General features: G+C 38.9%; 1 protein-coding gene across 4 annotated transcripts in view; it reads left to right on the top strand.

The window, feature by feature from the left end:
* NADSYN1 (NAD synthetase 1) overlaps window positions 1-25,267 on the top strand; it is a 42,894-nt gene extending 17,627 nt beyond the window's left edge. The window contains exons 12-22 of one of the 4 annotated variants that reach the window (XR_015729699.1): window positions 3,450-3,498; window positions 6,525-6,627; window positions 10,827-10,995; window positions 12,262-12,397; window positions 14,499-14,605; window positions 15,606-15,737; window positions 16,577-16,736; window positions 17,044-17,113; window positions 19,706-19,834; window positions 20,294-20,470; window positions 24,956-25,267. Coding sequence is in view for 3 of the 4 variants with exons in the window: in XM_034417281.2 (XP_034273172.2) it covers window positions 3,450-3,498; window positions 6,525-6,627; window positions 10,827-10,995; window positions 12,262-12,397; window positions 14,499-14,605; window positions 15,606-15,737; window positions 17,044-17,113; window positions 19,706-19,834; window positions 20,294-20,470; window positions 24,956-25,012 (1,129 nt within the window). In the remaining variant the exon portion in view is untranslated. Of the gene's footprint in view, window positions 1-3,449; window positions 3,499-6,524; window positions 6,628-10,826; window positions 10,996-12,261; window positions 12,398-14,498; window positions 14,606-15,605; window positions 15,738-16,576; window positions 16,737-17,043; window positions 17,114-19,705; window positions 19,835-20,293; window positions 20,471-23,228; window positions 23,351-24,955 lie in introns of those variants that run through there. The other 3 variants (XM_034417281.2, XM_060687628.2, XM_034417282.2) reach the window with 3 other exon arrangements.
* Window positions 25,268-25,501: the final 234 nt, after the last annotated feature.

Below are 25,501 nucleotides of genomic sequence, written 5' to 3'. Positions count from 1 at the left end.
GGAGGGTTTCTCCTAAAGTCCACCAGCATTTCTATAGTTTTGAGCGTGTTCAGTTCCACATTGTTCTGGTCTCACCACAAGGCTAGTTGTTCAACCTCCCGTCTATATCCGGATTCATCATTGTCTCAAATGAGACCAATCACTGTTGTGTCATCTGCGAACTTCAGTAGTTTTAACAGATGGATTGTTTGAGATGCAGTCATTGGTATAGAGAGAGAAGAGAAGTGGAGAGAGCACACAGCCTTGGGGGGGCCCTGTGCTCATTGTACGGGTATCTGATGTGATTCTGCTTAGCTTCACCTGTTGCTTCCTTTCTGTTAGGAAGCTTATGATCCATTTACAAGTGTGTTCAGGTACCGCTAGCTGGTTTAGCTTAGTTAGAAGAATGTCTGGAGTGATAGTGTTGAATGCTGAACTAAAGTCTACAAAGAGGACCCTTGCATAGGTCTTTGGAGATTCAAGATGTTGTAGGATGTAGTGCAGAGCCATATTAACAGAATCATCTGTTGATCTATTTGCTCGGTATGCAAATTGAAGGGGTTCTAACAGCGGATATGTGATGGTTTTCAAGTGAGATAGCAGTAGCCTTTCAAAGGTTTTCATAACTACAGATGTTAGAGCAACTGGTCTGTAATTCAGTTCCTTGATGGTGGGCTTCTTCAGCACTGGAAGATAGTAGAGCGTTTGAAACAAGAGGAACATAACACATCTCTAGCGATTTATTGAAGATATGGGTGAAGATGGGGACAATTTGTCAGCACAGACTTTTAAGCAAGAAGGAATTATGGTATCTGGGCCTTGAACTTTTCCTGGTTTTTGTCTGTGAAATAGGTCTTGCACTTCCTTTTCTGTGATCACTAGGGGTTGTGAACCCAATGGGATGGGGTCAGTTGTAGGAAGTTTGGTTGTTGTTGTTGTATCTGAGATGGGATCAGTTGTAGGAGGCTTGGCTGTTGTTAGTGTGTCTGAGATGTGGGTTGTGGAGATAGGTGGCTGTAGTTTCCTTTCAAACCTGCAGTAAAACATGTTCAGATCATCTGCTAGTTGTTGATTTCCTTCAGCTTGGGAAGGAGGTTTGCCATAACTGGTGATATTTTTAAGAGTTTTCTACATGTTTGCTGGTTCATTTGTTGAGAACTGATTCTTTATCTTTTCAGAGTAGCTTCTTTTTGCTGCTCTAATCTCCCTTGTTAATACAGTACATTTCTGGCCTGATTGTACAGCATTTGATCACTTTTTCTGTAGGCTTCCTCTTTGGAATGATATAGCTGCTTAAGTTTAGCTGTGAACCAAGGTTTGTTGTTACTGTATATTCACAAGTTCCTGGTCGGTACACATAGGTCTTCACAGAAGCTGAGATATGATGTTACAGTATCTGTGAGTTCATCTAAGTCTGCAGAGGTACTTTCAAAAACATTCCAATCAGTGCAGTCAAGGCAGGCCTGTGGCTTTTTTTTTTTTTTTAATTTGATTTATATGCCGCCCTTCTCCGGAGACTCAGGGTGGCTTACAATGCGTTAAGCAATAGCCTTCATACTTTTGTATATTTATACAAAGTCAGCTTATTGCCCCCACAAACTGGGTCCTCATTTAACCTACCTTAGAAAGGATGGAAGGCTGAGTCAACCTTGAGCCTGGTAAGATTCGAACCTGCAGAAATTGCAGGCAGCTGTGTTAATAACAGGGTGCATTAAACCACTGTACTAGGCTTTAACTTTGCCTCTTCTGTCCAGGTCTTCACTGATTTAATTGTTGGTTTTGTGGTTTTAAGTCTTTGCCTGTAAGCAGGTACAAGTTGAATCATGCAATGATCAGAGTGTCCCACAGCTGCTCATGGTAAAGACTAATAAGCATCTTTTAGTGTTGTGTAGCAATGATCTAAAGTATTCTTGCCTCTAGTGGGACAATTGACATGCTGAAAGTATTTTGGTAGTTCTTTTCTTAAGTTTGCCTTGTTTAGATATCCCAAAATAATGGCCAGTGAATCGGGGTATTTGGCTTCAGCCTCCATAATCTGGTCAGCTAGAGTTTGTAATACCTTGTTTACACAGGCTCGTGGGAGGACATAAACAGCAATTAATAGAAATGAGGAGAACTTGCGTGAACAGTAAAATGGTTTACAGTTGATAAGTAAAGACTCTTAAGTTTTCATCACAGAATTTATATATTATAGTTAAATCCTGAGACCAGCTGCTGTTGATATATAAGCATAAGCCTCCTCCCTTCATTTTACCTGAAGGGAGGATTATGCAATTCTGTTTGCTCTATGTATCTGAAACCGTGGACTTTGCATGCTGTTATCATCAATTTCATCATGTAACCAGATAGAGCAGTTGCGCTGTGAAAATCAGAGTTGTGTATCTGTTTATAAGGAGTATTTCATCTAAGTTAGCAAGTGAACGCAAATTCGTCAGGAAGATTGAAGGCAGAGCAGTTCTGTTTCCCCTACTTCTTAGCTTGATTAAAATTCCTGCCCTTTTACCTCATCTCCGCTTCCTCCATTTGGTTTTCTTGGTAATCCATAACTCGGGGGAAATGGCTTCTTCCTGTGTTAGAATCTCCTCCGCGTTTGTAAAGACGGGGGTGGGGGGTGGAGTGGGGGAGATCACAGAACGCTGCTCCTTAAAGAAATGTTGCTTAATTCTTAGCAGATGGTCTCATGAGTAAGAAATCCGTAGTGAGTTGCAGAGAATAATTAAAAATAAAGAAACAATTAGCATTTCACCGAGGCAGCCTTTGGCATAGAACATCAATGATGTTCTATGGCAGAGGTACCCAACCTGTGGGCCATGGCTCACTAATGAGGGGTTTGCAGCTGGGCCATTGAAACAGCTGGCGAGCATGCACGCATACACATGCATCCTCACTTGGGCGAGCAGTGAGCAAATGTGTGCACACACACACTCCATTTGCGTGTGCTTGTCAGCCACTTGTGTGAACCATCCCCTCCTCCCGCTGGTCTGCAAAGCGGAAACATTGGGGAACTCTGCCCTATGGTATCGTATGCCTCTGGAAATGATCTTTTCTTGAAGGAAGGAATTTTCATTTAGGGTAAGAACCTTCAGTTGCAGTGAGGGCACAAGAACTTGGAATAAAACCTAGGCTCTTTGGAATTTCTTCTGAGTAACCCTACATGATTGTGCTATTATTTTATTTATTTATTTATTTATTTATTTATTTATTTATTTATTTATTTATTAGAATTTGTCAAACAAAAACAAGAATGAGAATAAAAGAATAAAAATACAGTAACAGGGACGATAGGCACGTTAGTGCACTTATGCACGCCTCCTCTACAATGGATAATTGTACACAACATAAATAAAGGCACATTGCTTTACTATAAAAACATTAATGATGATAATTAGTGATCCCAGGAAGACAAATGACATAATTTTGTGAAAGTATGCTTTTTATATTTCTTTTAAAATATGTCTGCTCTATTTCAGCCTAGGTCCAGCATGTTGGCTTTGGGACTACTTAAGGTGTAGTAAACAGGTAAAGATTTTAATTTTTTTATTGACCCAAATTCTAAGGAATGGTAAAATCTGTATGAAGATTAGGGAAAGAAGAGAAGGTTTCTCTCTCCCCCTCACTCCTCTCTGTATAAACTAGAAACTTGCAATAGCAATGGACCTATGTATGTTGCCTTTGGCCTGTGACTCACTACCTGCATCATTCTCTATCATCTACTTGACAACTTGACTCTTTGAGCTGACTCCAGAGCAGTTGGACTGAAACAAACTGGTTTTATACAAGAAGAGCGTGGGAATGGGCATTTTGCCATTAGCAAAAACTCTTGCTGCCTAAGCTTGTTCTCTTCGCCCTTTCAATAGAGCATAATTCCCTATTATTATATTAGAGCAGGGGTATAGAACTCAAGGCTTAGTGCTTAGATTTGGCCTGCAGGGCCGTCCTGGAAACAACAAAGGACTGGCCTGTAGTACCTCTCCCAGTGAAAACGGAGATCGGGAGGCTCCATTTTTGGCTGCAACGGCGTCCTGCAGCCCTCTACCAGCGAAAATGGAGCTTGGGGGGGGGAACAGGTGACGTCAAGCTGCCTCCTCTCCCCCCCCCCCCCCCGAGGTCAGACACAACCAGTGGTGGGATTCAAATAATTTAACAACCAGTTTTCTGCCCTAATGACCAGCTGGGTAGGTGTGACTGGGTGGGCATGGCCAACTTGACATCAGTCACGTCAAGGGGCGCTTCGCCTTGCCCGGCCTCGTGACTGTGGGGATGCTGCAATGGTCGTAAGTGTGAAAAACGGTCATAAGTCGTTTTTACAGTGCCATTGTAACTTTGAATGGTCATTAAATGAACTGTTGTAAATCAAGGATTACCGCTACAAAAATACAAAAAGCAGCTTTGCTTGCAAAAAGCTGTCCTAAATACCAGTCATTAGATTAGAAATACCAGCAAGCCAGAGTTACAAGTCAGGCAGGGTGTCAGAGCACCTTGAGGAATTAAAATAGTTAAAATGCAATGATAACTATCAGCAGCCAACTCTTGCTCCTAAAGTGAAACCCTTTAGCAGAGAGATCATTTAAGATCTCCAGAAAGTGGGTGGGCATTTTTGGGCTACAAAATGGCAAGCTAAAGAGACAAATTAACAAATTATATAGGGGACCCAGGTTCAAGCCTCCCAAGCTTGTCAGGATCACAATAAAATTAATACATGCCACAGATATCTAAATAAATTTCAAGACTGGTGCCATGTTACTAAGCCTTATTATCATAAGAGAAAACTTAAACAAATTGGAGGATCCACACCCCTACCTCCTTTAAAAAAAAAAAAAAAAAGTCTTAACTATCAGTGAACAGTCATGTGCCTTAGCCACTCCAAAGCAATGCAAAAACACCAAAGGTGCTTTTTCAAGTCAACTGGACTTTCTGGAAACCAAGAAAGTGACAGCCATGATCTGGATGATTGAAGAATCCCCATAGACAAGAGACTTCTGTGCTCAGTGAATTGACAAAGCACCCTTTCACAGCCAGGAGAAGCAATCCTTAGATCCATTTGCACTATTTAAAGATACCAATTGGTCTTATTCACTTCACAAGATATCCTAAGGAAATCGTCCAGATTTAAGGAAAGATCACATGCCCCCAGAAAGGCAGTAAAAAAAATCAGTGCCAAGCCTGGATCCTGCCTCTTGGAAGTACACCCAAAAGAACAGTGCCAGGAACCACTAAAGCAGTGTAAAAAGCTTAAAACAACCCTTCCTCTTTAAGAAAGTCAAGCCCCTAATAAAGCAAAGTACCAGCAAAGAAAAAAAAAAACCCTCTGGAGAAGCTCAGACTCAGGCTAGAGCATAGTGCCAAGAACCTTTAACTGTTACAATGTAATAAGGCTTAATGGAGAGGCGGTTTCTGTAAGCAATAGGCTAGGAACAACACCAGACTGTTTCCTTCCTGCCTTCCTTACAGGATTAGCTAGAAAAAAACAAAAGGAGATTTCTTCCAACAACTGGTTCTCTGAACTGCTCAGAAAGTTAACGAACGGTTCTTTCAAATCGGTGTGAACTAGCTGAATCCCACCACTGGACACAACCCTGATGCGGCCTTCAATGAAATTGAGTTTGACACCCCTGTATTAGAGAGTTTTACACTGATAATGCCTTAGTGGCTTTGCAGCTGAAATTTTTGACATATGAAGTAAATGAATACAACATGAGTTGGGATTGTGATGAGTGATGCTTCGTGTTTGTAGCATTGTTCATCTGCTAATGACTTAAAGCAAGAATCCCCAATCTTTGAGTCCATAGCCATATTTGGAAATTAAGAGTACACTATGCGTACTCTCATAAATGGAGGGAACTCCCATTTATGAGAGTATTTATGAATTGTATACATAAAATGTAGCACGTTCCTTATGCCAGAACTCAGCTTATCTTTATCTTTATACTATACAGATGAACACACTTCTAATTAGGTAATAGCCATCTGTCATATTATTTAAGAAAAATGCCTTGAACGCCAATGTCAAGGTTCCGATTGACGAACCCAACCGAGCAAGCACTGAGGAGATGATCCAATCTCTATGCAGGGCTGTCAAACTCACAGCCCACAGGCTGAATGCGTCACACGCTGGCCACATCCACGCCTGGTTTAGTGAAGGGGAAAAAATCCACTTCACAAATGTGGCAAAAAAGGTTGCAAAATGGGGCAAAACTCATTTAATCAATTTCTCACTCAACAACATAAATTTTGGACTCAGTTGTGGTTGTAAATTGAAGACGACCTGTAGTCTCAGCCAAACTAATACAAAGAACCTTCTTGTCTTACCTTTACAGCTGCAGGATTTTAGACAATATTTTCTATATCTGTTTGCAAATAGATTAAAAAATATAAATTAACCTTCATTTTGGATGTTAATAATTAGGGCCATTCATGGATAATTGTAACTAGAAATAAATAATGTTGAACTATAAAATTAACAGTTTGAAGATACAAGTCCTGAAGAATTGCATGCATAGTTCCCAACAATGTTCTAATTTGATTTCCTTATTGTGATTGTTAAGGGAGGATTTTTCTTGCCACTTAGTGGTGGTGTGGACAGTTCATCTGCAGCCTGCATTGTCTATTCCATGTGTCTTCAGATTTGTTATGCAGTAAAAAATGGAAGTAAGTGCATTTGAGCAGTTTGGGTTACCAAAGGTTAGTTGTAGTTGTGTCAGTTTTCATATTTCTAGGAAACCCTTTCTATATTTAATTTGTTCATTGATTATATAAACTTTTTTTTAATTGAATTACATAATTGGCCCCTCCATCGTTTTTTACATTATTTGACATTAACCTTTTTAGCAAATGTACCAATTGAACTGAATCTTTTGCCCTTAACTATCAATCTAGAGTGTATCCCCGAGCAATTCTCTGAGTATTTAACATGTGGTACGGTATTAGGAAATTATAATTACAATTTATTATAATTATAAATTATAATTATAACTAAGGCTTTGCTATGCTTTGGATTTGAAAAGGAAAAGTAGACTATTTTGAAGTATGTGGTGGGAATATACTTCTGTAACATCTCTTGGCAACTTCTTAAAGCAATTGCATCTTGTCCTAAAATCATGCAGCTGCCTTTCCACAGCTATAATAAAATGCTGGCAAAAGATGCACATTTGCCTCTTGGAAATTGAAGTGCTATGCCCACCTATTCCAGGTTATACTTTTGGTTAGGCTGTTGTTAAACTGATGAAGTTTTTAGTCTCTCTCTGTATAACACATATCATCTAACATTTTCAGCGCTCAATTGCAGCCGTATTTTCTAGAAAAAAATTAGTAGTGTGAGCAAAATCAGTAATTAGTTGGTCCTTTGTTACCAGGCCCTCACTGAGATGTTCCCAAGAGGCTTTCAAGTAAGCCTTTTTGACACACAATTTGAAAACTACATAGGTGGTATGTCTCTATATTTAGAGCACTTGCTAATTAAACAGGATGGAATTAGCTTTAAAGATGTCGAACTTTCTGGAAGGAGTATTTTGTTTGGGCATAATGCTTAAAGGATTAAATGTTGAGTTCTGAATCACAAATCTTTTTCTGCAATATATAACTTGTGTTACAATATTTATTTATTTTATTAAATTTCTATACTGCCCTTCTCCCGAAGGACTCAGGGTGGTGAACAGCCAGAGGATAAAACACAGAGATACAAAATTTAAAATAGATTAAAACAAATTAAATAATTTAGGCTGAATTTTAAAATACCCCATAATTAAACAGATTAAAATTTGTGTTTAAAATTTAAATTTAAAAAAGAAGATTTAGGCCAGGCCAGCTTGATGAAATAAAAACGTTTTAAGCGCGCGATGGAAGGTGCGAAGATCCGGGATCCTCCGTATCTCCGGGGGGAGCTCGTTCCAGATCGTAGGTGCCCCCACAGAGAAGGCTCTTCCCCCAGGGGCCGCCAGTTGACATTGTTTGGCCGACGGCACCCGGAGGAGCCCCTCTCTATGGGAGCGTACTGGCCGGTGGGAGGCTATTGATGGTAGCAGGCGGTCCCGTAGATAACCAGGTCCTAAGCCATGGAGCGCTTTAAAGGTGGTAACCAAAACCTTGAAGCGCACTCGGAAGACCACCGGGAGCCAGTGCAGCTCGCGCAGGAGAGGTGTTACATGGGAGCTCCACGTTGCTCCCATCACCTGCTTATCTGCTTATCGATATAATTACACTGGAGAAAATTATAGTGTTGATTGCCAAAAATACCCTGAGATAATTGCTACTGGCTTGTTTGAAATGCTGCTGCATTATTAATTTAGGAGGAAGAAAAATCAAAGGATGAAGTTATAAGTGATACCGGTAGTAATCTCCCCAACTTCAATCCATGGTGTGATATTTTAAAATGACAAACCTCATAGAAAGTAAGGCAGAGACCATCAACAAGTAAAAAGCAGATTTATTATAGGTATATATAGAGGTATATATATATCATAAGCTTTTTCAAAAGGGTTCTCCCATGAAAGAGAGAGAACATCTTACAGGTCCGAATACATGGTTTAAATACGCTTTCGAGCAATCAGCAAAACAATTAAAACGCCCCCTCTTATCATTGTTTATAGGACGTAACATAAAGTTTTGGCTTATTCAGCAACACAGTCCCCATTTAGAAATCCCCAACCGAATTCCTATACGTCCTTAACAAAAACAATTAATTGGAACATGGTAGCTTCCTTGCTTCTATTAATTTAGCTTTGGTCAGCCTGACCCAACTCAGAATGTACAAACCTAATTGTATGGCTGGGCTTCCTCAGAAAAGGCGTCATCCATCCATCCATCCCCTTCCTAAGTGCCTTACGCTGCCAAATAGTTTAGAGTTATCTTAGGTCATGAGAAGTGTAAATATGGAGTCACTTAGGCTATATTCTTTACAGGAATAATTCCATTTCTCTCACATGGAAATAGTTTCCTTCAGTGAAGGGGTGACCAATTTGTATCTTCAGGAATGCATATATTCCCAGAGCCCATTTTTATAACTCAACTTGGAGATTCCCAATACTATAATTACTAAAAACTAATAGCAAAGGCTGAGATTTGAAAATGGAAACATAGCCGTAAAGTAGGCATGCCTTCACTAAAAAACGTTCAGAATGTACCCTCCAAACCTGCTCCACTATCATATGTGGTGTGATGCCTCCCCCCCCCTTGTGCCTTTGAAAAAATTAAACTGAACCTTTGGTCCATTTTTTTATTGTGATTAGCTGTAATGGTGTGTCAGAAAGATTTGAGAAACTGGGCAAAGAGATACTAATATATCGCACACTGCCTCCTCTTTACAGCCTGAGAAGTTAGGGATAAGGCCCTTTCTGAGCCTCTCTCTCATTATGCAGCTGCAGGTTATCCCTTCTCTAATCCGCTTGTCTTTCTCAAGTTCGTTCTCACATACCATTACATTAGCTTTCTGAAATTCTGGATAATGCCAGAGTCAGTTAATCCAGTTTTCTTTTTATATAACTGAAAGTGTGTGTGTGTACGTGTGTGTGTGTGTACGTGTACATGTACACATACATACATACATACACGCACACACACATGCACACACACACACACAAACAGGCTCATAGGCAGACAGAAAGACAATAGCCAATCCTGCTTTCTTTTTATATAACTAACACACACACACACACACACACACACACCTTTTGAGACTCAGGCAGACATAAAGACAATAGCCCTCTTCAACCATGTTGTCACTGACTACTGGTTGCTGACAGAGCATGCAATATTAGCATGTCTTATATATTAACTCTTTTGTGAAGAATTTTTTTATTGATTCCTTATTTTCCCTACATCTGACTTCTTATTTTTAATTTTATTAGGCTAATTTCATGTCAATAACATGCTACACTCTATAACTAAGTTCTGTAAATTGCATTTTCTTATACATTAACTATCTTTTATAAAAACATTATAAAAAATTCAGCCAAAGTTAAATTTTCTAGTCCAGTTGATTTTAGTCAAAGATTGTAATGTGTGTGCTTATCTCTCATATGGAATCAGGGTGTTTAAAAACAAAGGAGTACAGGTAGTCCTCAACTTTCCACTATTTGTTTAGGGACTGTTTGAAGTTACAGTGGCACTGAAAAAAAAAAAAACGAATGACCATTTTTCACACTTAACAATTGTTGCAGCATGTATATGGTCATGTGATTCAAAATGCGGATGCTTGACAACCGGCATATAGTTTATGACAGTTGCAGTGACCTAGGATCATGTGATCACTTTTTACAATCTTTTGGCAAGCAAAGTCAGATTCGCTTAACCACCTTGTTATTAACAACTTCAGTGATTCACGTAACAGCTGTGGCAAAAAAGGTCATAGCATGGGGCAATACTCAACTATTTCACTTAGTACATTTCGTGCTCAATTGTGGTTATAATTGAGGAACTACCTGTAAATACATAACGTAATGGGTTCTATGTTGCAGTAAAACATGCATAGGAACATACTGTATCAGAATCAAAAGCAAGTTTGAAATCAAGAAATGTTTCTTAAATATTCTCTCACTCAAATTTAATATTATTGCATGTATGTGCTGGTTTAAGTCTTACACAAATCTGTAAATAAATTAAGTCACATTTTTGTTGTACTTAAGATACCAACTTCTTTTAGTTAAGTCTTCTGGTTAAGTTACTTGTTCAGAATAGAAGTAAATGTATATGTGCGTTGATCTGTAAATTTAAACAGACTTAAATTAAACAGTTTTTAATACAGGGTTTATTTTATGAATTGAAATAAATGGTTTTCCATTTTGTGTTCTAAATACAAATGTGAAAATAATGTTTTGTCCACACTCCTCTTTTTCCTGCCCTCTTTTTTTTAGATCAGACAGTTTTGGATGACGTACGCAGAATTGTAAATGATGAAATGTATATACCAAAGGAAGCCCAGGAGCTGTGTGGCCGTCTTTTAACAACTTGCTACATGGCTAGTGAGAATTCTTCTCAGGATACTTATGACAGAGCCAAGTCTTTGGCTGAAGAAATAGGCAGGTATAAAAATTAACATTGAGTAGTTAAACTATATTATGTGTTTAAAAAGCATTCCAGCCCCAATCTGGAGTGATACTTGTAATAAAAATCCTCAAATGCAAAATTACGCCTCTATTGAGTAGTAAAATGTATCAGAGGTCACCACGAACAGTATTTTAAAGAAGAGAGAACATGGTTTAAAAGTGTTAGTCTAAATTTCAGGTTTGGTGTGGTCTTTCTTATGACTTAAAACATTTCTCTCATTAACCAATTCCATTTCCCACTCTTTGGGGCATAAATAGTGCTTTTCAATATGTACTTGTTTAAAAAAAAGTCTTCGTGAGTGACAGATTTTCCATACAAGAGGAGATGAAAAAACATTTCTTGAGTATTCAACTACCGAACTTCTTTTAGTCTATTCCACCTGCTCTTTTGTTCATGGCCTAAATTTAAGCTAGGATCTCAAAGTGACACTCAATGAAATGTTGCTTATCCTATTTGAAGTAGAATATTTTTTTTCAGATCAGAGCAACAATCCATCCAATCCAAACTGTTCCAAATTACTACTCTCCTCATTCCCAATAATAAATACATTTTTTTGCTATAGAGTAATCTTTCTCAACCTAGGGCACACATTCTCACAAACATATTTTCTATTTTACAGAAAAATGCAATTGGCCAGCATTTGCCTAACTAGAGGTAGTATTAGCTATAAAAACTGAGAGCTATGTTTGTGAAATGAAACTCTTAAAAATGTTTTAACTGTGTGTGTGCCTTCAGGTCATCTTTTTGATTCTTGACAACTACTTGGACATGTCCCTGTAATTTTCTTGGCAAGATCTCAGAAGTGCTTTACCATTGCCTCCTTCTAGCCAAGGTTATCCAACTGGCATTGTGTCTAATGCATAATGCTTAATAGCAATATCATTTAGGCTTATATGCCGCCCCTAATGCTTTACAGGACTTTCTGGGCGGTTTACAATGTTGAAGTATTGTTTGCATATTGCCCCCAATAATCTGGGTCCTTGTTTACCGATCATGGAAGGATGGGAGGCTGAGTCAACCTCGAGTCCTGTCAAGATCGAACTCCAGGCTGTGGGCAGAGTTTGCCTGCAATACCACAGTTGGTAACCACCAAGGCTCTTAAAAGGATTGCATAATGCTTAAACATGAAAGCATTATTGAAAATCCGAATTACATCCTTTCTTTATTAGCCTGTTGTGCATGCTTTATTTATTATTAGTGCTAGTTTAGATACAATTACAGAGTCAGTATTTCTTTCCCCAGCTATCATATCAACGTAAATATAGATGGTGCAGTAAAAGCCATTTTGGGGATTTTCAGTACAGTGATGGGACGATCTCCTCAGTATCAAGTGCATGGAGGAAGCACAAGAGAAAATCTGGCTCTACAGAATCTGCAGGTAATATAATAAGGAAGAACATTTGAAATGAGGGGTTCTTGGGGCTCTCTGAGCTTAGTTGTTTTCCTGCAGATGTTTCATTACCTATCATTAACATCATCAGTGCTAGTAGGGAGTTGTGGTTTGCTCTCTGTTTATATTCTAGTGGCTTGCCCTGTCAGTATTAAGAGGTTCTCTGGTTGGGCTATTTACCGTTGGCTTATTTGGCAGTTTCATGATTGAAGTATTGCTTACTTGATTATTCGTCAGATGTTAAAGTTGTGTGAATAGTTATCAAAAAGTGCCTGACTGCTCAACCCAATACAGCACCACCAACACATCAAGAATATCTCACAAACCACCAACAGACTACTATAATCATAGAATCAGTGTGGCACACAAGCCAACTAAAGCCCTTCAAAACATCCTAAGCAAATCAAAAGATTCAGCAACCCCAGAAGAAAAAACAGGAGTCATCTACAGCATACAGTATAACAACTGCAACAATCACTGCGTAGGACAAACTGGCAGAAGACTGGCAGAACGCATCCATGAACACTAATTAGCAGTCAGAAGACATGATGGAAGCTCTTTAATTTCACAACATATGGAGAGACGTAGCCAATGGTGGATTCCACATTATGTTACTACTGATTCGCTGCAGGCACGCTCGCTTTGTGCACGCGCGCACCCGTTTGCATGCCCGCCTGCCTTCCATACATGTGCTTTGCTTGTGTGCGCGCCTTCCACGCATGCGCCCTGCCTCAAAAACATGCCTAAATAGGATGGCATGGAGCAGGGGCGGGTGGGCGGGCTCACTCGCGATTTCCGCTACTAGTTTGGGCGAACCAGTCCGAACTGACTGAATACCATTTCTGGACTTAACCATAGTTTCCATTGGGAAACTGACCATCCTAGATGAAGCCAAGTCCAAAAATGCTAGGGAATTTCTAGAAGTCTGCCACTCCAACAAATTAGCCATCAATAGACACATAGACATAAACAATATGTCTATAAACTCTGCAAAAGACAATCAACAAGCAAAAGGAGAACAAAAAGATCTAAGCATCTCTCTACCATCAATCAGCACCCAGATGAGCCTAGGTTAACTCTGAAATTAACATCAGACCAGGGGTGAAATGCTCCCAGTTCGGACCGGATCCCCCGATCTGGTAGCGATGGCGGCGGGTGGTTCAGAGAACCGGTAGCAAAAATCCCTGCCCCCCCCAACACCCCTCCGCCCCTGATGATCGTGTGGCTCAGCTGGGATCAGAGGCTTTTCAAAGCATTTTTTTCTGCAACCTCTTGGCCGAAGAGGTGGTAAAAAAAATGCTTTCAAAAGTCTCTGACGATCCCAGCTGATCAGCAGAGAGGCATTTTTCTGATGATCCCAGCTGAGTTCTGTTGTGGAGGTTAATAAATCAATAAATCGTGAACCTCTATCTCTATGAAACTCTACTCAAACAAATGAGCCTCTGAAGCAGCTTACAGCAAATGTTTTTATTTACACAATAAAAACATAAATATATATATACAATCAATAAACATCACTAAGTTACTATTATAAATTATACTGTCAGCTATCTATATACATATCTATTCTCTCTAATCTATGGTATCTATGAATATTCTTCCTCAGAAGAAATACCACAATATACCACAGAACTGCTCTTCTAAAGGACTTCCAGACATATAAAATTTAAAGGCTTTAACCATCTATTTCATTGTTGATTTATTTGTCTAATACAACTAGCCTGACCTATACAATTTTTCCAGAATTAAAAGGGGACAAAAATGAAGGCAGCATTCATTCAAAGGTTTGAAAAGGATTTTCTCTCCCTGGGACAGATAAGGAAGATGAGAGATGAAAGCACTTTGGATCTTAACATCCATAATCCATCTGGAGATGTCAAATACTTTCCCTCTAATAGTTTCAGTCTTCTTCTCTAGTTCTCTCTTTTCTTTCTCTTCTTTTCCTTTCTCTTCTTACCTTGATTATCATTTTGATCTCCCTCTTACTCCTTTATCTGTAATGCCTACTGTGTTTTGTGTACCATTTCTATTGTATACCACTTGAAAATTCCAGCTTTAGTAATTCCTAATTTCTATGTTTAACTTCTAGGCCAGAATAAGAATGGTAATCGGCTATCTATTTGCCCAGCTGTGCCTGTGGACTCGTGGAATGCCTGGTGGATTGTTAGTGCTTGGAACAGCTAATGTGGATGAAAGGTGTTGATTTATTAAATCTCTTTAATTGCTGGTAACAATAAAAAACATTGATCTGCTTGGTTTTGCATATCAAATGCAAACGGTTTCAAAAGCAAAAGCTGTTTAGCACTCTGAAATATTTTTCTGTATCATGTTTGAACAGTTTGGCTTTTCCAAAAAACATTGCAGAAGCTCCTTAAGATGTTATACTCTACCATCAAGCAAATGCATTTTTGGAAGAGTCCTTTTTGTTGTTTTGTTGTTCCAGTTTTGTTAACTTGGGTCAGTATTTCAGTTTGTATGAAACATATTTCTAACTTCATAACTTTGTGTGTATGTATGGTTTTCAAGTTGGAATTAATATATGTGACTCAAAATTATAGACAAATTATCCTAAGAAGAGAATTAAATGTGTCTTTGCTAATGATTACAAATCATTCCTAGAACAAATCCAGGCCTACTGCCCAGAGCTAGCTTTAATATGTGACTGGGTCACTCTGAAAATGGTGAGATTCTTCTCATGTTTTCTGTAAAGTAACTAACTGCCTGATATTTCTTCTATGTGAATTTCAAAGAGAAAGAAAATGCTCACCATATAGAGGTTACAGGACATGTTAACTCTGGAAGTCTTTTCTCAATACTACATAAACTATAATAAAAAGTGGTCTGAAAAATAGTAATGTTACATAAATTATACTTGACAGTTAAACAGCTTACAGTAGATTTTTTATTGACTCTGGATATATTTCTGAGTGACCTTCCCTCCCTCCGATTCATTAATACACACCCAATCGGAGAAGGCTGTAATGGGAGGATAGAGAACAGGTTAACTTCATCCAACTTAATAGAAGCATTACATCAGGTCTTCCTTTCTCAGTCTGCAGACTTTTTCTCAGAATTATTGGAGAAATTTATAATTTATAATTGCACAACAATTTGGGGAGTGTTGGATATTGTCTTAATATATTTGTCATCACCTTTAGACCTATAGAAAATAAATTTAAAAATATTTCCTTCTTAGTCTTCGAGGATATTTCACAAAATATGACTGTTCCAGTGGTGACATCAACCCTATTGGTGGAATTAGCAAAACAGATTTGAAATGTTTTATGCAATATTGCATTGAGAATTTTCAGCTAAAATCCCTCAGAAGGTAAGTAGAGAAGTAATGAAATTTATTCCGGTCTATTCCAGTATAGAATGATCTGGAATCTTGATGCTTTCTTCCCTCTTTGTTTTCCTAGGATTACTGAATGCTTCAGAATTTGATCTTAATTAGGACTTGATAGAATTGCAACTAAATTCTGAATATCAATGAGTAAATAGTTCCTTTAAAGTATGATTATATCAAGTACAGTTTTGCTGGCTAATAAAGCTTTTTCATACTGACTTTCTTAACATTGGACAATTTTGTTAATACAAAGCAGTTGTATGTAATAGTCTTGCACCCCTAATCAGGTTGTTTGTTTCCTGATACATCTGTGCAGGCCACTTTATTACTTGCCTATAAGTAGTACAAATTAATCTGGAGGAACATTTTAGATAATTGTCTTGCTGAAATATCTAGCCTCTTTTCAGCTTCATGTTCTTTACTGCCTGGGACATGAGCTTCTGGGATATGTTGATATTTAACTAAATCTATTCTTTCTACTATCCACACAAATTTTCAAATGCCACTGTTTACACACAACTCCAAATTATCATAGAACCACCCTCAGGCTTCGTGTTTGGTAGAAAGATGATCTTTTCTTGAAACGTTTCATCTTTTCCCCCCCTCTAAAAGTATATTCTATAGTTTAGAATATAAACTATATATTCTATGAAATGTCAATTCATAGTATTTTGCTCAAAATAGTTCAGGCTTATCAATGTTTTCTTTTGCATATCTTAAGATTTCGTGATGAAGTCAGGGAAAAATCTCCCATTAAAATCATTATATAAGGAACCATGTTCAATGGACAAATGCTGAATATTAGCTAAACTTTTTTTTAGTCTTTGCAGGGATTTGTGAATTTTCTTGGCATATCTGACAAGTATGGGGCAATGTTCCACAACCAGCGGAGAAAAAAAATGAATTTGAAAATAAGTTGGATATTTCAGCAAAACAACAGTCCAGAATATTACCTTTCAATCTACCATGAAGTATTTTCAAGTAAGAAAGATAAAGATTTTGGAATGGTATTCAAAAGTCCTCAAACTTTTATCTCACTAAAGATCAATTTCTACTCACTTAGGGATCCAATGAAATGTACAGTTTGACCAAGAGTGCCCACATTTGTGCATTCACCTGTAAATAGTCAGGCAATGTTGTGCTTGTACTTGAATAGAAATGTACCATGAGGCAGACAAATGATGTGGCCTCGCTTAATAATTGCTTTGGTTCAGATAGAACATGTTCATAGTAATAGTAATGTATTACTATAGATTAATTTGATTCATTTCATTTTATTTGTACACAGTATTATATCAGCACCCCCAACAGCAGAGTTGGAGCCCCTGCAGAAAGGAAATGTTACTCAAATGGATGAGGTAAAAGTGCAACGACTACTGCCATCTTGTAAGCCCGTATTTTTAATTTGTAGCATCTTGTTCATGCAATCTCTTAATCTTCTTCAACATTCAAAAAAATCTGACTTTTGTGATTTAGGCATCATATGGAACTCAGCATACATTAGCCAACTGTGTATTTTTCCTAGTAAGATATTTCTGCTGCAGACTCACATGTCTTCTGCAATAATATAAGTAGCCCTCGACTTATGATTCAGTTGAGCCCAACATTTCTGTTGCTAAGTGAGACATTTATTAAGTGAGTTTTGCCCCATTCTATGACCTTTCTTGCCACGGTTATTAAATGAATCTCGCTTCCTCATTGACTTAGATTGAACGTTGTAAAAGGGGATTGATCACTTGATCCCAGGACAATGCAACCATCATAAATACGAGTCAGTTCCCAAGCAACTGAATTTTGATCACATCACCATGGGGATCCTCAATGGTCATGTGAAAAACAGTCAATAGCCACTTTTTTCAGTGTCATTGTAACTTTGAACAGTCACTAAATGAACTGTTGTAAGTCGAGGACTATCTATATAAGTTACAATGGGCATATAAAGGCTATTGAAGAATCCAGATTGCCAAAGATCTACTAGAGCTTCACTATTCCTAATTAGCAAGATACTTTCTAGTAACACCCCCTTTCACAAAGGAATTTTACTGATAGAAGTTAGAAATCTGCACCCCCCCCCAGATCACTCCAAAACTGCTTCTGAATTATAATTAATGACAGTAGGACAGAATTGTGGGATTTAATATAATGAAGTGATATAGAGTTGCAAGAAAAAATATGTGAACCCCTTGGGATTATGTGGAGTTTTGCATGAATTGGTCATAAAATGTGCTCTGAACTTCATGTAAGTCACAACAATAGAAAAACACAGTCTGCTTAAAATAATACTACAGAAACATTAGATGTTACGATGATTTAATTGAACATAACATGTAAACATTCACAATGCAGGGAGGAAAAAGTATGTGAACCTTTGGACTTAATAACTGGTTGACCCTCCTTTGGCAGCAATAACCTCAACCAAACGTTTCCTGTAGTTGCAGATCAGACCTGCACAACGATCTGGAGTAATTTTGGACCACTCCTCTTCACAAAACTGTTTCAGTGTAGCAATATTCTTGGGATGTCTGGTATGAATCGCTCTCTTAAGGTCATGCCACAGCATTTCAATCGGGTTGAGGTCAGGACTCTGACTGGGCCACTCCAGAAGGCGTATTCTGTGCTGTTGAAGCCATTTTTTTGTTGAATTACTTGTATGCTTTGGGTCATTGTCCTGTTGCATCACCCATCCTCTGCGGAGCTTCAGTTGGTGGACAGATGGTCGTACGTTTTTCTGCAAAATGTCTTGAAAAACTCTGGAATTCATTTTCCCATCAATGACAACAATCCGTCCAGGCCCTGAGGCAGCAAAGCAGCCCCAAACCAAGATGCTCCCTCCGCCATGTTTTACAGTGGGGATGAGGTTTTGATGTTGGTGTGCTGTGCCTTTTTTTCTCCATACATAGTGTTGTGTGTTCTTCCCATACAACTCAATTTTGGTTTCATCTGTCCACAGTATATTTTGCCAGTAGTGCTGTGGAACATCCAGGTGTTCTTTTGCAAACTTCAAACGTGCTGCAATATTTTTTTGGGACAGCAATGGCTTCCTCCGTGGTGTCCTCCCATGTACTCCATTCTTGTTTAATGTTTTCCTTATTGTAGATGTGTCAACAAAAATGTTAGCATGTACCAGAGATTTCTGTAGGTCTTTAGCTGACACTCTAGGATTCTTCTTTACCTCATGAAGCATTCTGCGCTGTGCTCTTGGCAGTCATTTTTACAGGATGACCACGCCTAGGGAGAGTAGCAACAGTGCTAAACTTTCTCCAGTTGTAGACAGTCTGTCTTACCGTGGACACATGAACATCAAGGCTTTTGGAGATACTTTTGTAACCCTTTCCAGCTTCATGCAAGTCAACAATTCTTGATCGTAGGTCTTCTGAGAGCTCTTTTCTGCGAGGCATGGTTCACATCAGACAGTGCTTCTTGAAACCAGTAAACCCAAAACAGGTGTGTGTTTTTAAAGAGCAGGACAGCTGTCAGCAACACATCCAATATCATCACACTGATTGGAGTCAAGATTGGCTCACTCCTGGCTCCAATTAGCTCTTGGAGAAGTCATTAGGCTAGGGGCTCACATACTTTTTCCTCCCTGCACTGTGAATGTTTACATGTTATGTTCAATTAAACCATGGCAACATCTAATGTTTCTGTAGTATTATTTTAAGCAGACTGTGTTTTTCTATTGTTGTGACTTAGATGAAGTTCAGAGCACATTTTATGACCAATTCATGCAAAACTCCACGTAATCCCAAGGGGTTCACATACTTTTTCTTGCAACTGTAACTATGGTATGTATTTTAATCAGGTTAAATATTATTTTTCTCCAAGTTCATAGAAATCTAGATTAAGTATAGTTCCGATTCAGTGATGGGTGGCTTTTGAAGAATGTATGATTCTTATATTCATCTGGTTTCTCTTTTTCTTTTCTTTTTGCACTGCTTATGAAATGTTAGGTAGATATGGGCATGACGTATGCTGAACTCTCCGTCTATGGTAAACTAAGGAAGATAGCTAAGGCCGGACCTTATACCATGTTCTGCAAAGTGGTCACAATGTGGAAAGAGATATGTTCTCCAAGAGAGGTAAACAATAAATTTCCCTGATCTACATCTACACAAGCAGCACTAAGCCTTGGTATGCTTATACACTGGAAAGGTCAAAATATAAATTTGAATTTGGCAAATCGTGATATAATGATAATGTCTGATTCATTTCCCGGTTATGACTTCTTCAAATATAGACTATTCTTAATCAGTAAGTGCTATGGTTTCATTCAGGAGAATTCCAGGTTCAATGTATGTCTTGGGAAAACTGCCCAGCACATCTTACCTAACTACAGCTCTGTTGGCACCTCATTTTGACTTGAGCACTCCTGTTGATAATGCTGAAAGCAATCAGTAAGATTGGACCTGCTTAAATATAGGATTGCAACATTTGAATCTTAGTTATTGACTAATTCTATATGATGTTTATATGGGGGTGGGTGGGTTTTGATTTTATGTTTTTTTTAAGTCCCTGAAATACTGCATTTTGTTCACCAGGTGGCATCAAAAGTTAAGCATTTCTTTCAAATGTATTCAATCAACCGACATAAAATGACTACCCTTACTCCCTCCTATCATGCCGCCAACTACAGTCCTGATGATAATCGCTTTGATCTGAGACCTTTCCTTTACAATTCTGCTTGGTCCTGGCAGTTCAGGTGTATAGATGAACAGGTAAGCAGTAATCTATTTTTATGTTATATGCCGTCCATGTTTAGAGGCGTATGCAGACACAGGATTTAACGTTTTAGCCGACTGCTGAATTTAAAGCCATCTATCTGGTTGAGGCTGGGTTGGGTGAACAATTTGTGATCTGTGGGTAGTTTTAAACATCATAGTTGGGCAGTTAGTAGCTCTGAAGCAGGGATGAAATCCAGCAGGTTCTGACAGGTTCTGGAGAACCGGTAGCGGAAATTTTGAGCAGTTCGGAGAACCGGCAAATATCACTTCTGGCTAGCCCCAGAGTGGGGTGGGAATGGAGATTTTGTAATATCCTTCCCCCAGGAGTGAGGAGGGAATAGGGATTTTGCAGTATCCTTCCCCTGGAGTGGGGTGGGAATAGAGATTTTGCAGTATCCTTCCCCTGCCATGCCCACCAAGCCACACCCACCATGCTCACCAAGCCACGCCCACACAACTGATAGTAAAAAATTTTGGATTTTACCACTGCTCTGAAGTTATATCTATATAGAATAGAATTCTTTATTGGCCAAGTGTGATTGGACATGCAAGGAATTTGTCTCCGGTGCATAAGCTCTCAGGTACATACAAACAACAAGTGAGGAATCATGATCCTAATCATAAATTACAATAATCATAAATCATGATACAAACTTAATTATAGTCATAGGATACTAAATAAGAATACAACATAAACCATAATAGGCAATCAACATAAATCATAAGGTACAAATAACAAAGTTATAGTCATAAGAAGCTAAAGAAATAGGTGATAAGAAAGATGAGAAGGATAATAGGTAATACAGCCCCACTAGGTGGTTTGACATCCAAGGGCATAGATAGTGTTGTGGGAATTAATTGTTCAGCAGAGTGATGGCATGGGGTCTGTCTGGTTGTTTTGGTGTGCAGTGCCCTATAGCGTCGTCTTGAGGGAAGAAGTTGAAACAATTTACGTCCAGGATGTGAGGGGTCTGTAAATATTTTCACAGCCCTCTTTGTAGCTGTAATATGTATAGCTATTGTAACAGGATAAACTTTTTTCAAAGTAAGCTTTTCAACAATGGGAATATGCTTTGCGATGGCAGATAGAGTTGTGCCTGCTGAAGCTTAGGATCCTCTCACAATGGTCATTCATACATAGGCTATTGCTTCTATACTTTTCATGGTATATTTTTTCACACTTGAATAAATGAAAGTTTACCTCAGCCAAGATAAAATATAAACTTTTTATTTTTTCAAATGCTTGGATAAGTTTGAAGTGATTTATTTTCCCCAGTGAAAGGGTAGGGCTGAAGTCCTGTTTGCATCACCACTTAGCTTTGAAGATGATGGCAACCATGAATATGATTTTATTTTAACACTATAAAGGCATCAGATGTGGAAAAATCAAGAATCCCTGATCATTGTGGCTTGTTTGTGGTTTTCATTCACAGCAATAACATAATGTTAACAAATATTCTTTTGCTGGACAGCGGAATATTAGCCCCTGTACATATTCCCTGCCTAAATATTATACCATGGTTGGTATCAATAATATGTTTATATACACAGTAAATGCTGATTCCCATCTCTGAAATGCCAGATAAATACTGCAATTGTATGACTTCCTGGGAAATCAAGATTAAAATATACTTTGTGATCCCTGCCATTTTAATGCCTGTAAAAAAGATCCTGCATAATTTTTCCATCATTTTCTCTATAGTTTTGATTCATGGTGAAGGTAAAAAAAAAAACGTATTGGCTTCCATAAAGTCTCGGTTTGCTGCTAGTACAGCATTATTTTTTTAAAATCTTTCTGTGCTCATAATATATAGGCAAGATTAATCTAGACTTAAGTATCTGATTACCAGGTGTTTTTTTTTAAATTATTTATTTATTTATTTATTTATTTATTTATTTATTTATTATCGGATTTATATGCCGCCCTTTCTCCACAAGGACTCAGGGCGTCTCACAGCAATAAACAACAACAAGTCCAATTAAAATTCAACAATAAAAACTAAAATTCCCATTTAAACCCCATTCAGTCCAGGCCAGCTTGGCGAAACAGCCATGTTTTAAGGTCACAGCGGAAGGAACGAAGGTCGGGGGGCTACCCAGAGCTCCAAGGGGAGCTGATTCCAGAGGGTAGGTGCGCCCACAGAGAAAGCTCGCTCCCTAGGGGCCGTCAGCTGACATTGTGTGGTCGACGGGACCCCAAGTAGGCCCTCTCTATGTGAGCACACGGGGCGATGGGGAGCTGTTGCTGGCCGCAGGTAATCCGCCAAATACCCCGGGCCTAAGCCATGTAGGGCTTTATAGGTAATCACCAGTACCTTGAACCTCACCCGGTGGGCAACCGGTAACCGATGCAGGTCACGCAGGAGGGGTGTGACATGGGAGCATCGGGACACTCCCATCACTACCCGCGCGGCCGCATTCTGCACCAGCTGAAGCCTCTGAGTGGTTTTCAAGGGCAGCCCCATGTAGAGAGTGTTGCAATAGTCGATCCGGGAGGTGATGAGTGCATGGGCGATCATGTGTAGCGCATCTCGATCCAGGTAGGGGCACAACTGGTGCACCAGACGAATCTGGGCAAATGCCCCCCTGGTCACGGTCGTGATATGGTCTTCTAAAGTCAACCATGCATCCAGGAGGACGCTTAAGTTGCGCGCCCTCTCCACAGGGGGCAACACCTCTCCCCCTATGACCAAAGATGGAATATTCCCTTGGAACCGAGACGCCGGTACCCACAGCCACTCCGTCTTGGCAGGGTTGAGTCGGAGCCTGTTCCTCCCCATCCAGAGCCGCACCGCCTCCAGACATCGGGACATCACGTCGAGGGCATCACTGGGCTATGTTTTGCTATGTTGTCCTGACTCTAGGGGGTGGTGTTCATCTCTGTTTCAAAGCCGAAGAGCCAGCGCTGTCCAAAGATGTCTCCGTGGTCATGTGGCTGGCATGACTAAACGCCAAAGACGCATGGAATGCTGTTACCTTCCCATCAAAGGTGGTCCCTATTTTTCTACTTGCATTTTTTACTGCTTTCGAACTGTTGGCTGTTGGCAGAAGCTGGGACAAGTAATGGGAGCTCACCCTGTTACACGGCACTAGGGATTCGAACTGCTGAACTGCCAACCTTTCGATCGACAAGCTCAGCATCTTAGCCACTGAGCCACCATGTCCCTTCAGACATTAATACTGTGTAGTATTATAAATAATTGGATGTGGAGGCTGGGTTATATTAAAAAAAGCACCCATGTTAGGCTTTTATCTTCAGCAGAGTGGATGACAAAAGATGGCAGATGAATTTTTTCTTGTTTGAGAAGAAGGGACTAAACTAGTAATTCTGGTCTGCATGTACTCAAACTCTTGTTCTCCTGTTCTTGGCAAAGAACCTTATTCTTCCTAATCTTCTCCTGTCTTCTTTATTTTATGGCTTTTAATGTCAACTTAACCACGACTAATGTAGTCATGGAACAGCATCTCATTTTACTTCTAGCATTACTAAGGCTGTGAGCCACAACTTCCCAGCTAGGACTTAGAGCACTCGCAGTTTTAGATCTATTTGTTCCTATCATAAGAGGCCACTCATTTGTCCCCGCCTTCCCCATTGCTCTTTTGGGAAAAGGAACAATTAGACACACTAACTTACGAGATGTATAGAATTGCTTACTGAACTGCTTCTATAGTCTACACAAGGGCGCTGAACATAAAAGTCGATGTCCCTCTAGCTGCACATGCAAAGATTTTCCTCTTTGCACACACAGTAATCATGCTGAACTGGTGACTTGTAGTAGGAAGCAGACATAATTTGAGTGATGGTTGCAAGGATAGATACACGGATTATCTGGAGTGCTCACATGGCAGGAACTCTGAATAAAGAACACCTGGTCACATGGTCATGTGATCAAAATTCTGACCCTTGGCAACTGACTCCTAGTTATGATATTAGCAGTGTCCCCACGATTAAACGGTCACAACTGAGAAGCAGAGTCAATGGGGGAGCCAAGTTCACTTGACAGCCGTGTTATTAACTTAATAGCTGCCGTGATTCACTTAACAACCATGGAAAGAAAAGCCGTAAAATGAACTACAGAAGCACACAATGGCCTGATATTAAGTCTGAATCCCCTTGTTAATTATATTGATAAGTTATTGTGATAATTATTTAATGATGCATACTTTTTTTTTCCGTTGGAAGCCCTGCCTTTAGATTAACACCAATTGTTAAAAGTTTCCTTCTCATTTTTGTTAGGACTTAACTATATGTAGTAAGCAAATGTGTGTTTAAGCGTTCCCAACAGGTTCTGCTGCTTGTCAAAGCATATTAGGAAAGGTGCAATTTGGAACAGAGAAGATTTAGCACTTGTTGAAATTAGTTCATTACAATCCACTTTTGCTTAGAAAACATAGCTGTACTGGTGGGATTCTGATAAAAAATGTGCGTGTAATATAGCATTTTAGTCAAAAGATAAATCTCTGCTTTCTAATTTACAGGTTTCTAAACTAGAAGCTAAGCAAGCGATGGACTTGAAACTTCAGATCAAAGATTGAATTTGCTCTCTCTGTCTTGCTGCTTGGGATGGATGATTTTTGCAGAATCATCTGTAAAATTGAATAATACGATCAAAGAATGAAGATTATTTAAATATTAATAGTGTTTGTCCTTTTAAAATAATCAATGCAAATGATGCAATTATCACAATTTTAAAATTAAAGGTGTTAATCCAGAAAGTTTTGAATAATGTTGATGTATTTGTCTCAGACTGAGATTTTTAGAAACTATAGTCATTAAAATCTGAAGATAAACTCTTTTCTTGTCACAAATTTTCTAAAATCTATAATCCAACAAAGTTCAACTGTACTTCATATTGGTTATATACTGTGTGTCACATCAAGATTCTTGCACTTACAAAGTGAGGAGTTTCTTTTGCTGTCTTCTTTATGTATTTCTCAAGTTGCCTGATAGTTAAGAGCAAATCTCGGAAGTGCCAAAGAGAGGGGGAAATCCAATCTTGTCCACACGGGCAGAGAAATTCAATA

The sequence above is a fragment of the Pantherophis guttatus genome, chromosome 1, assembly GCF_059756535.1.
Source record: "Pantherophis guttatus breed Tessera chromosome 1, ASM5975653v1, whole genome shotgun sequence".
NCBI lineage: Eukaryota > Metazoa > Chordata > Lepidosauria > Squamata > Colubridae > Pantherophis > Pantherophis guttatus.
This window is presented reverse-complemented; position numbering and strand designations above follow the sequence as displayed.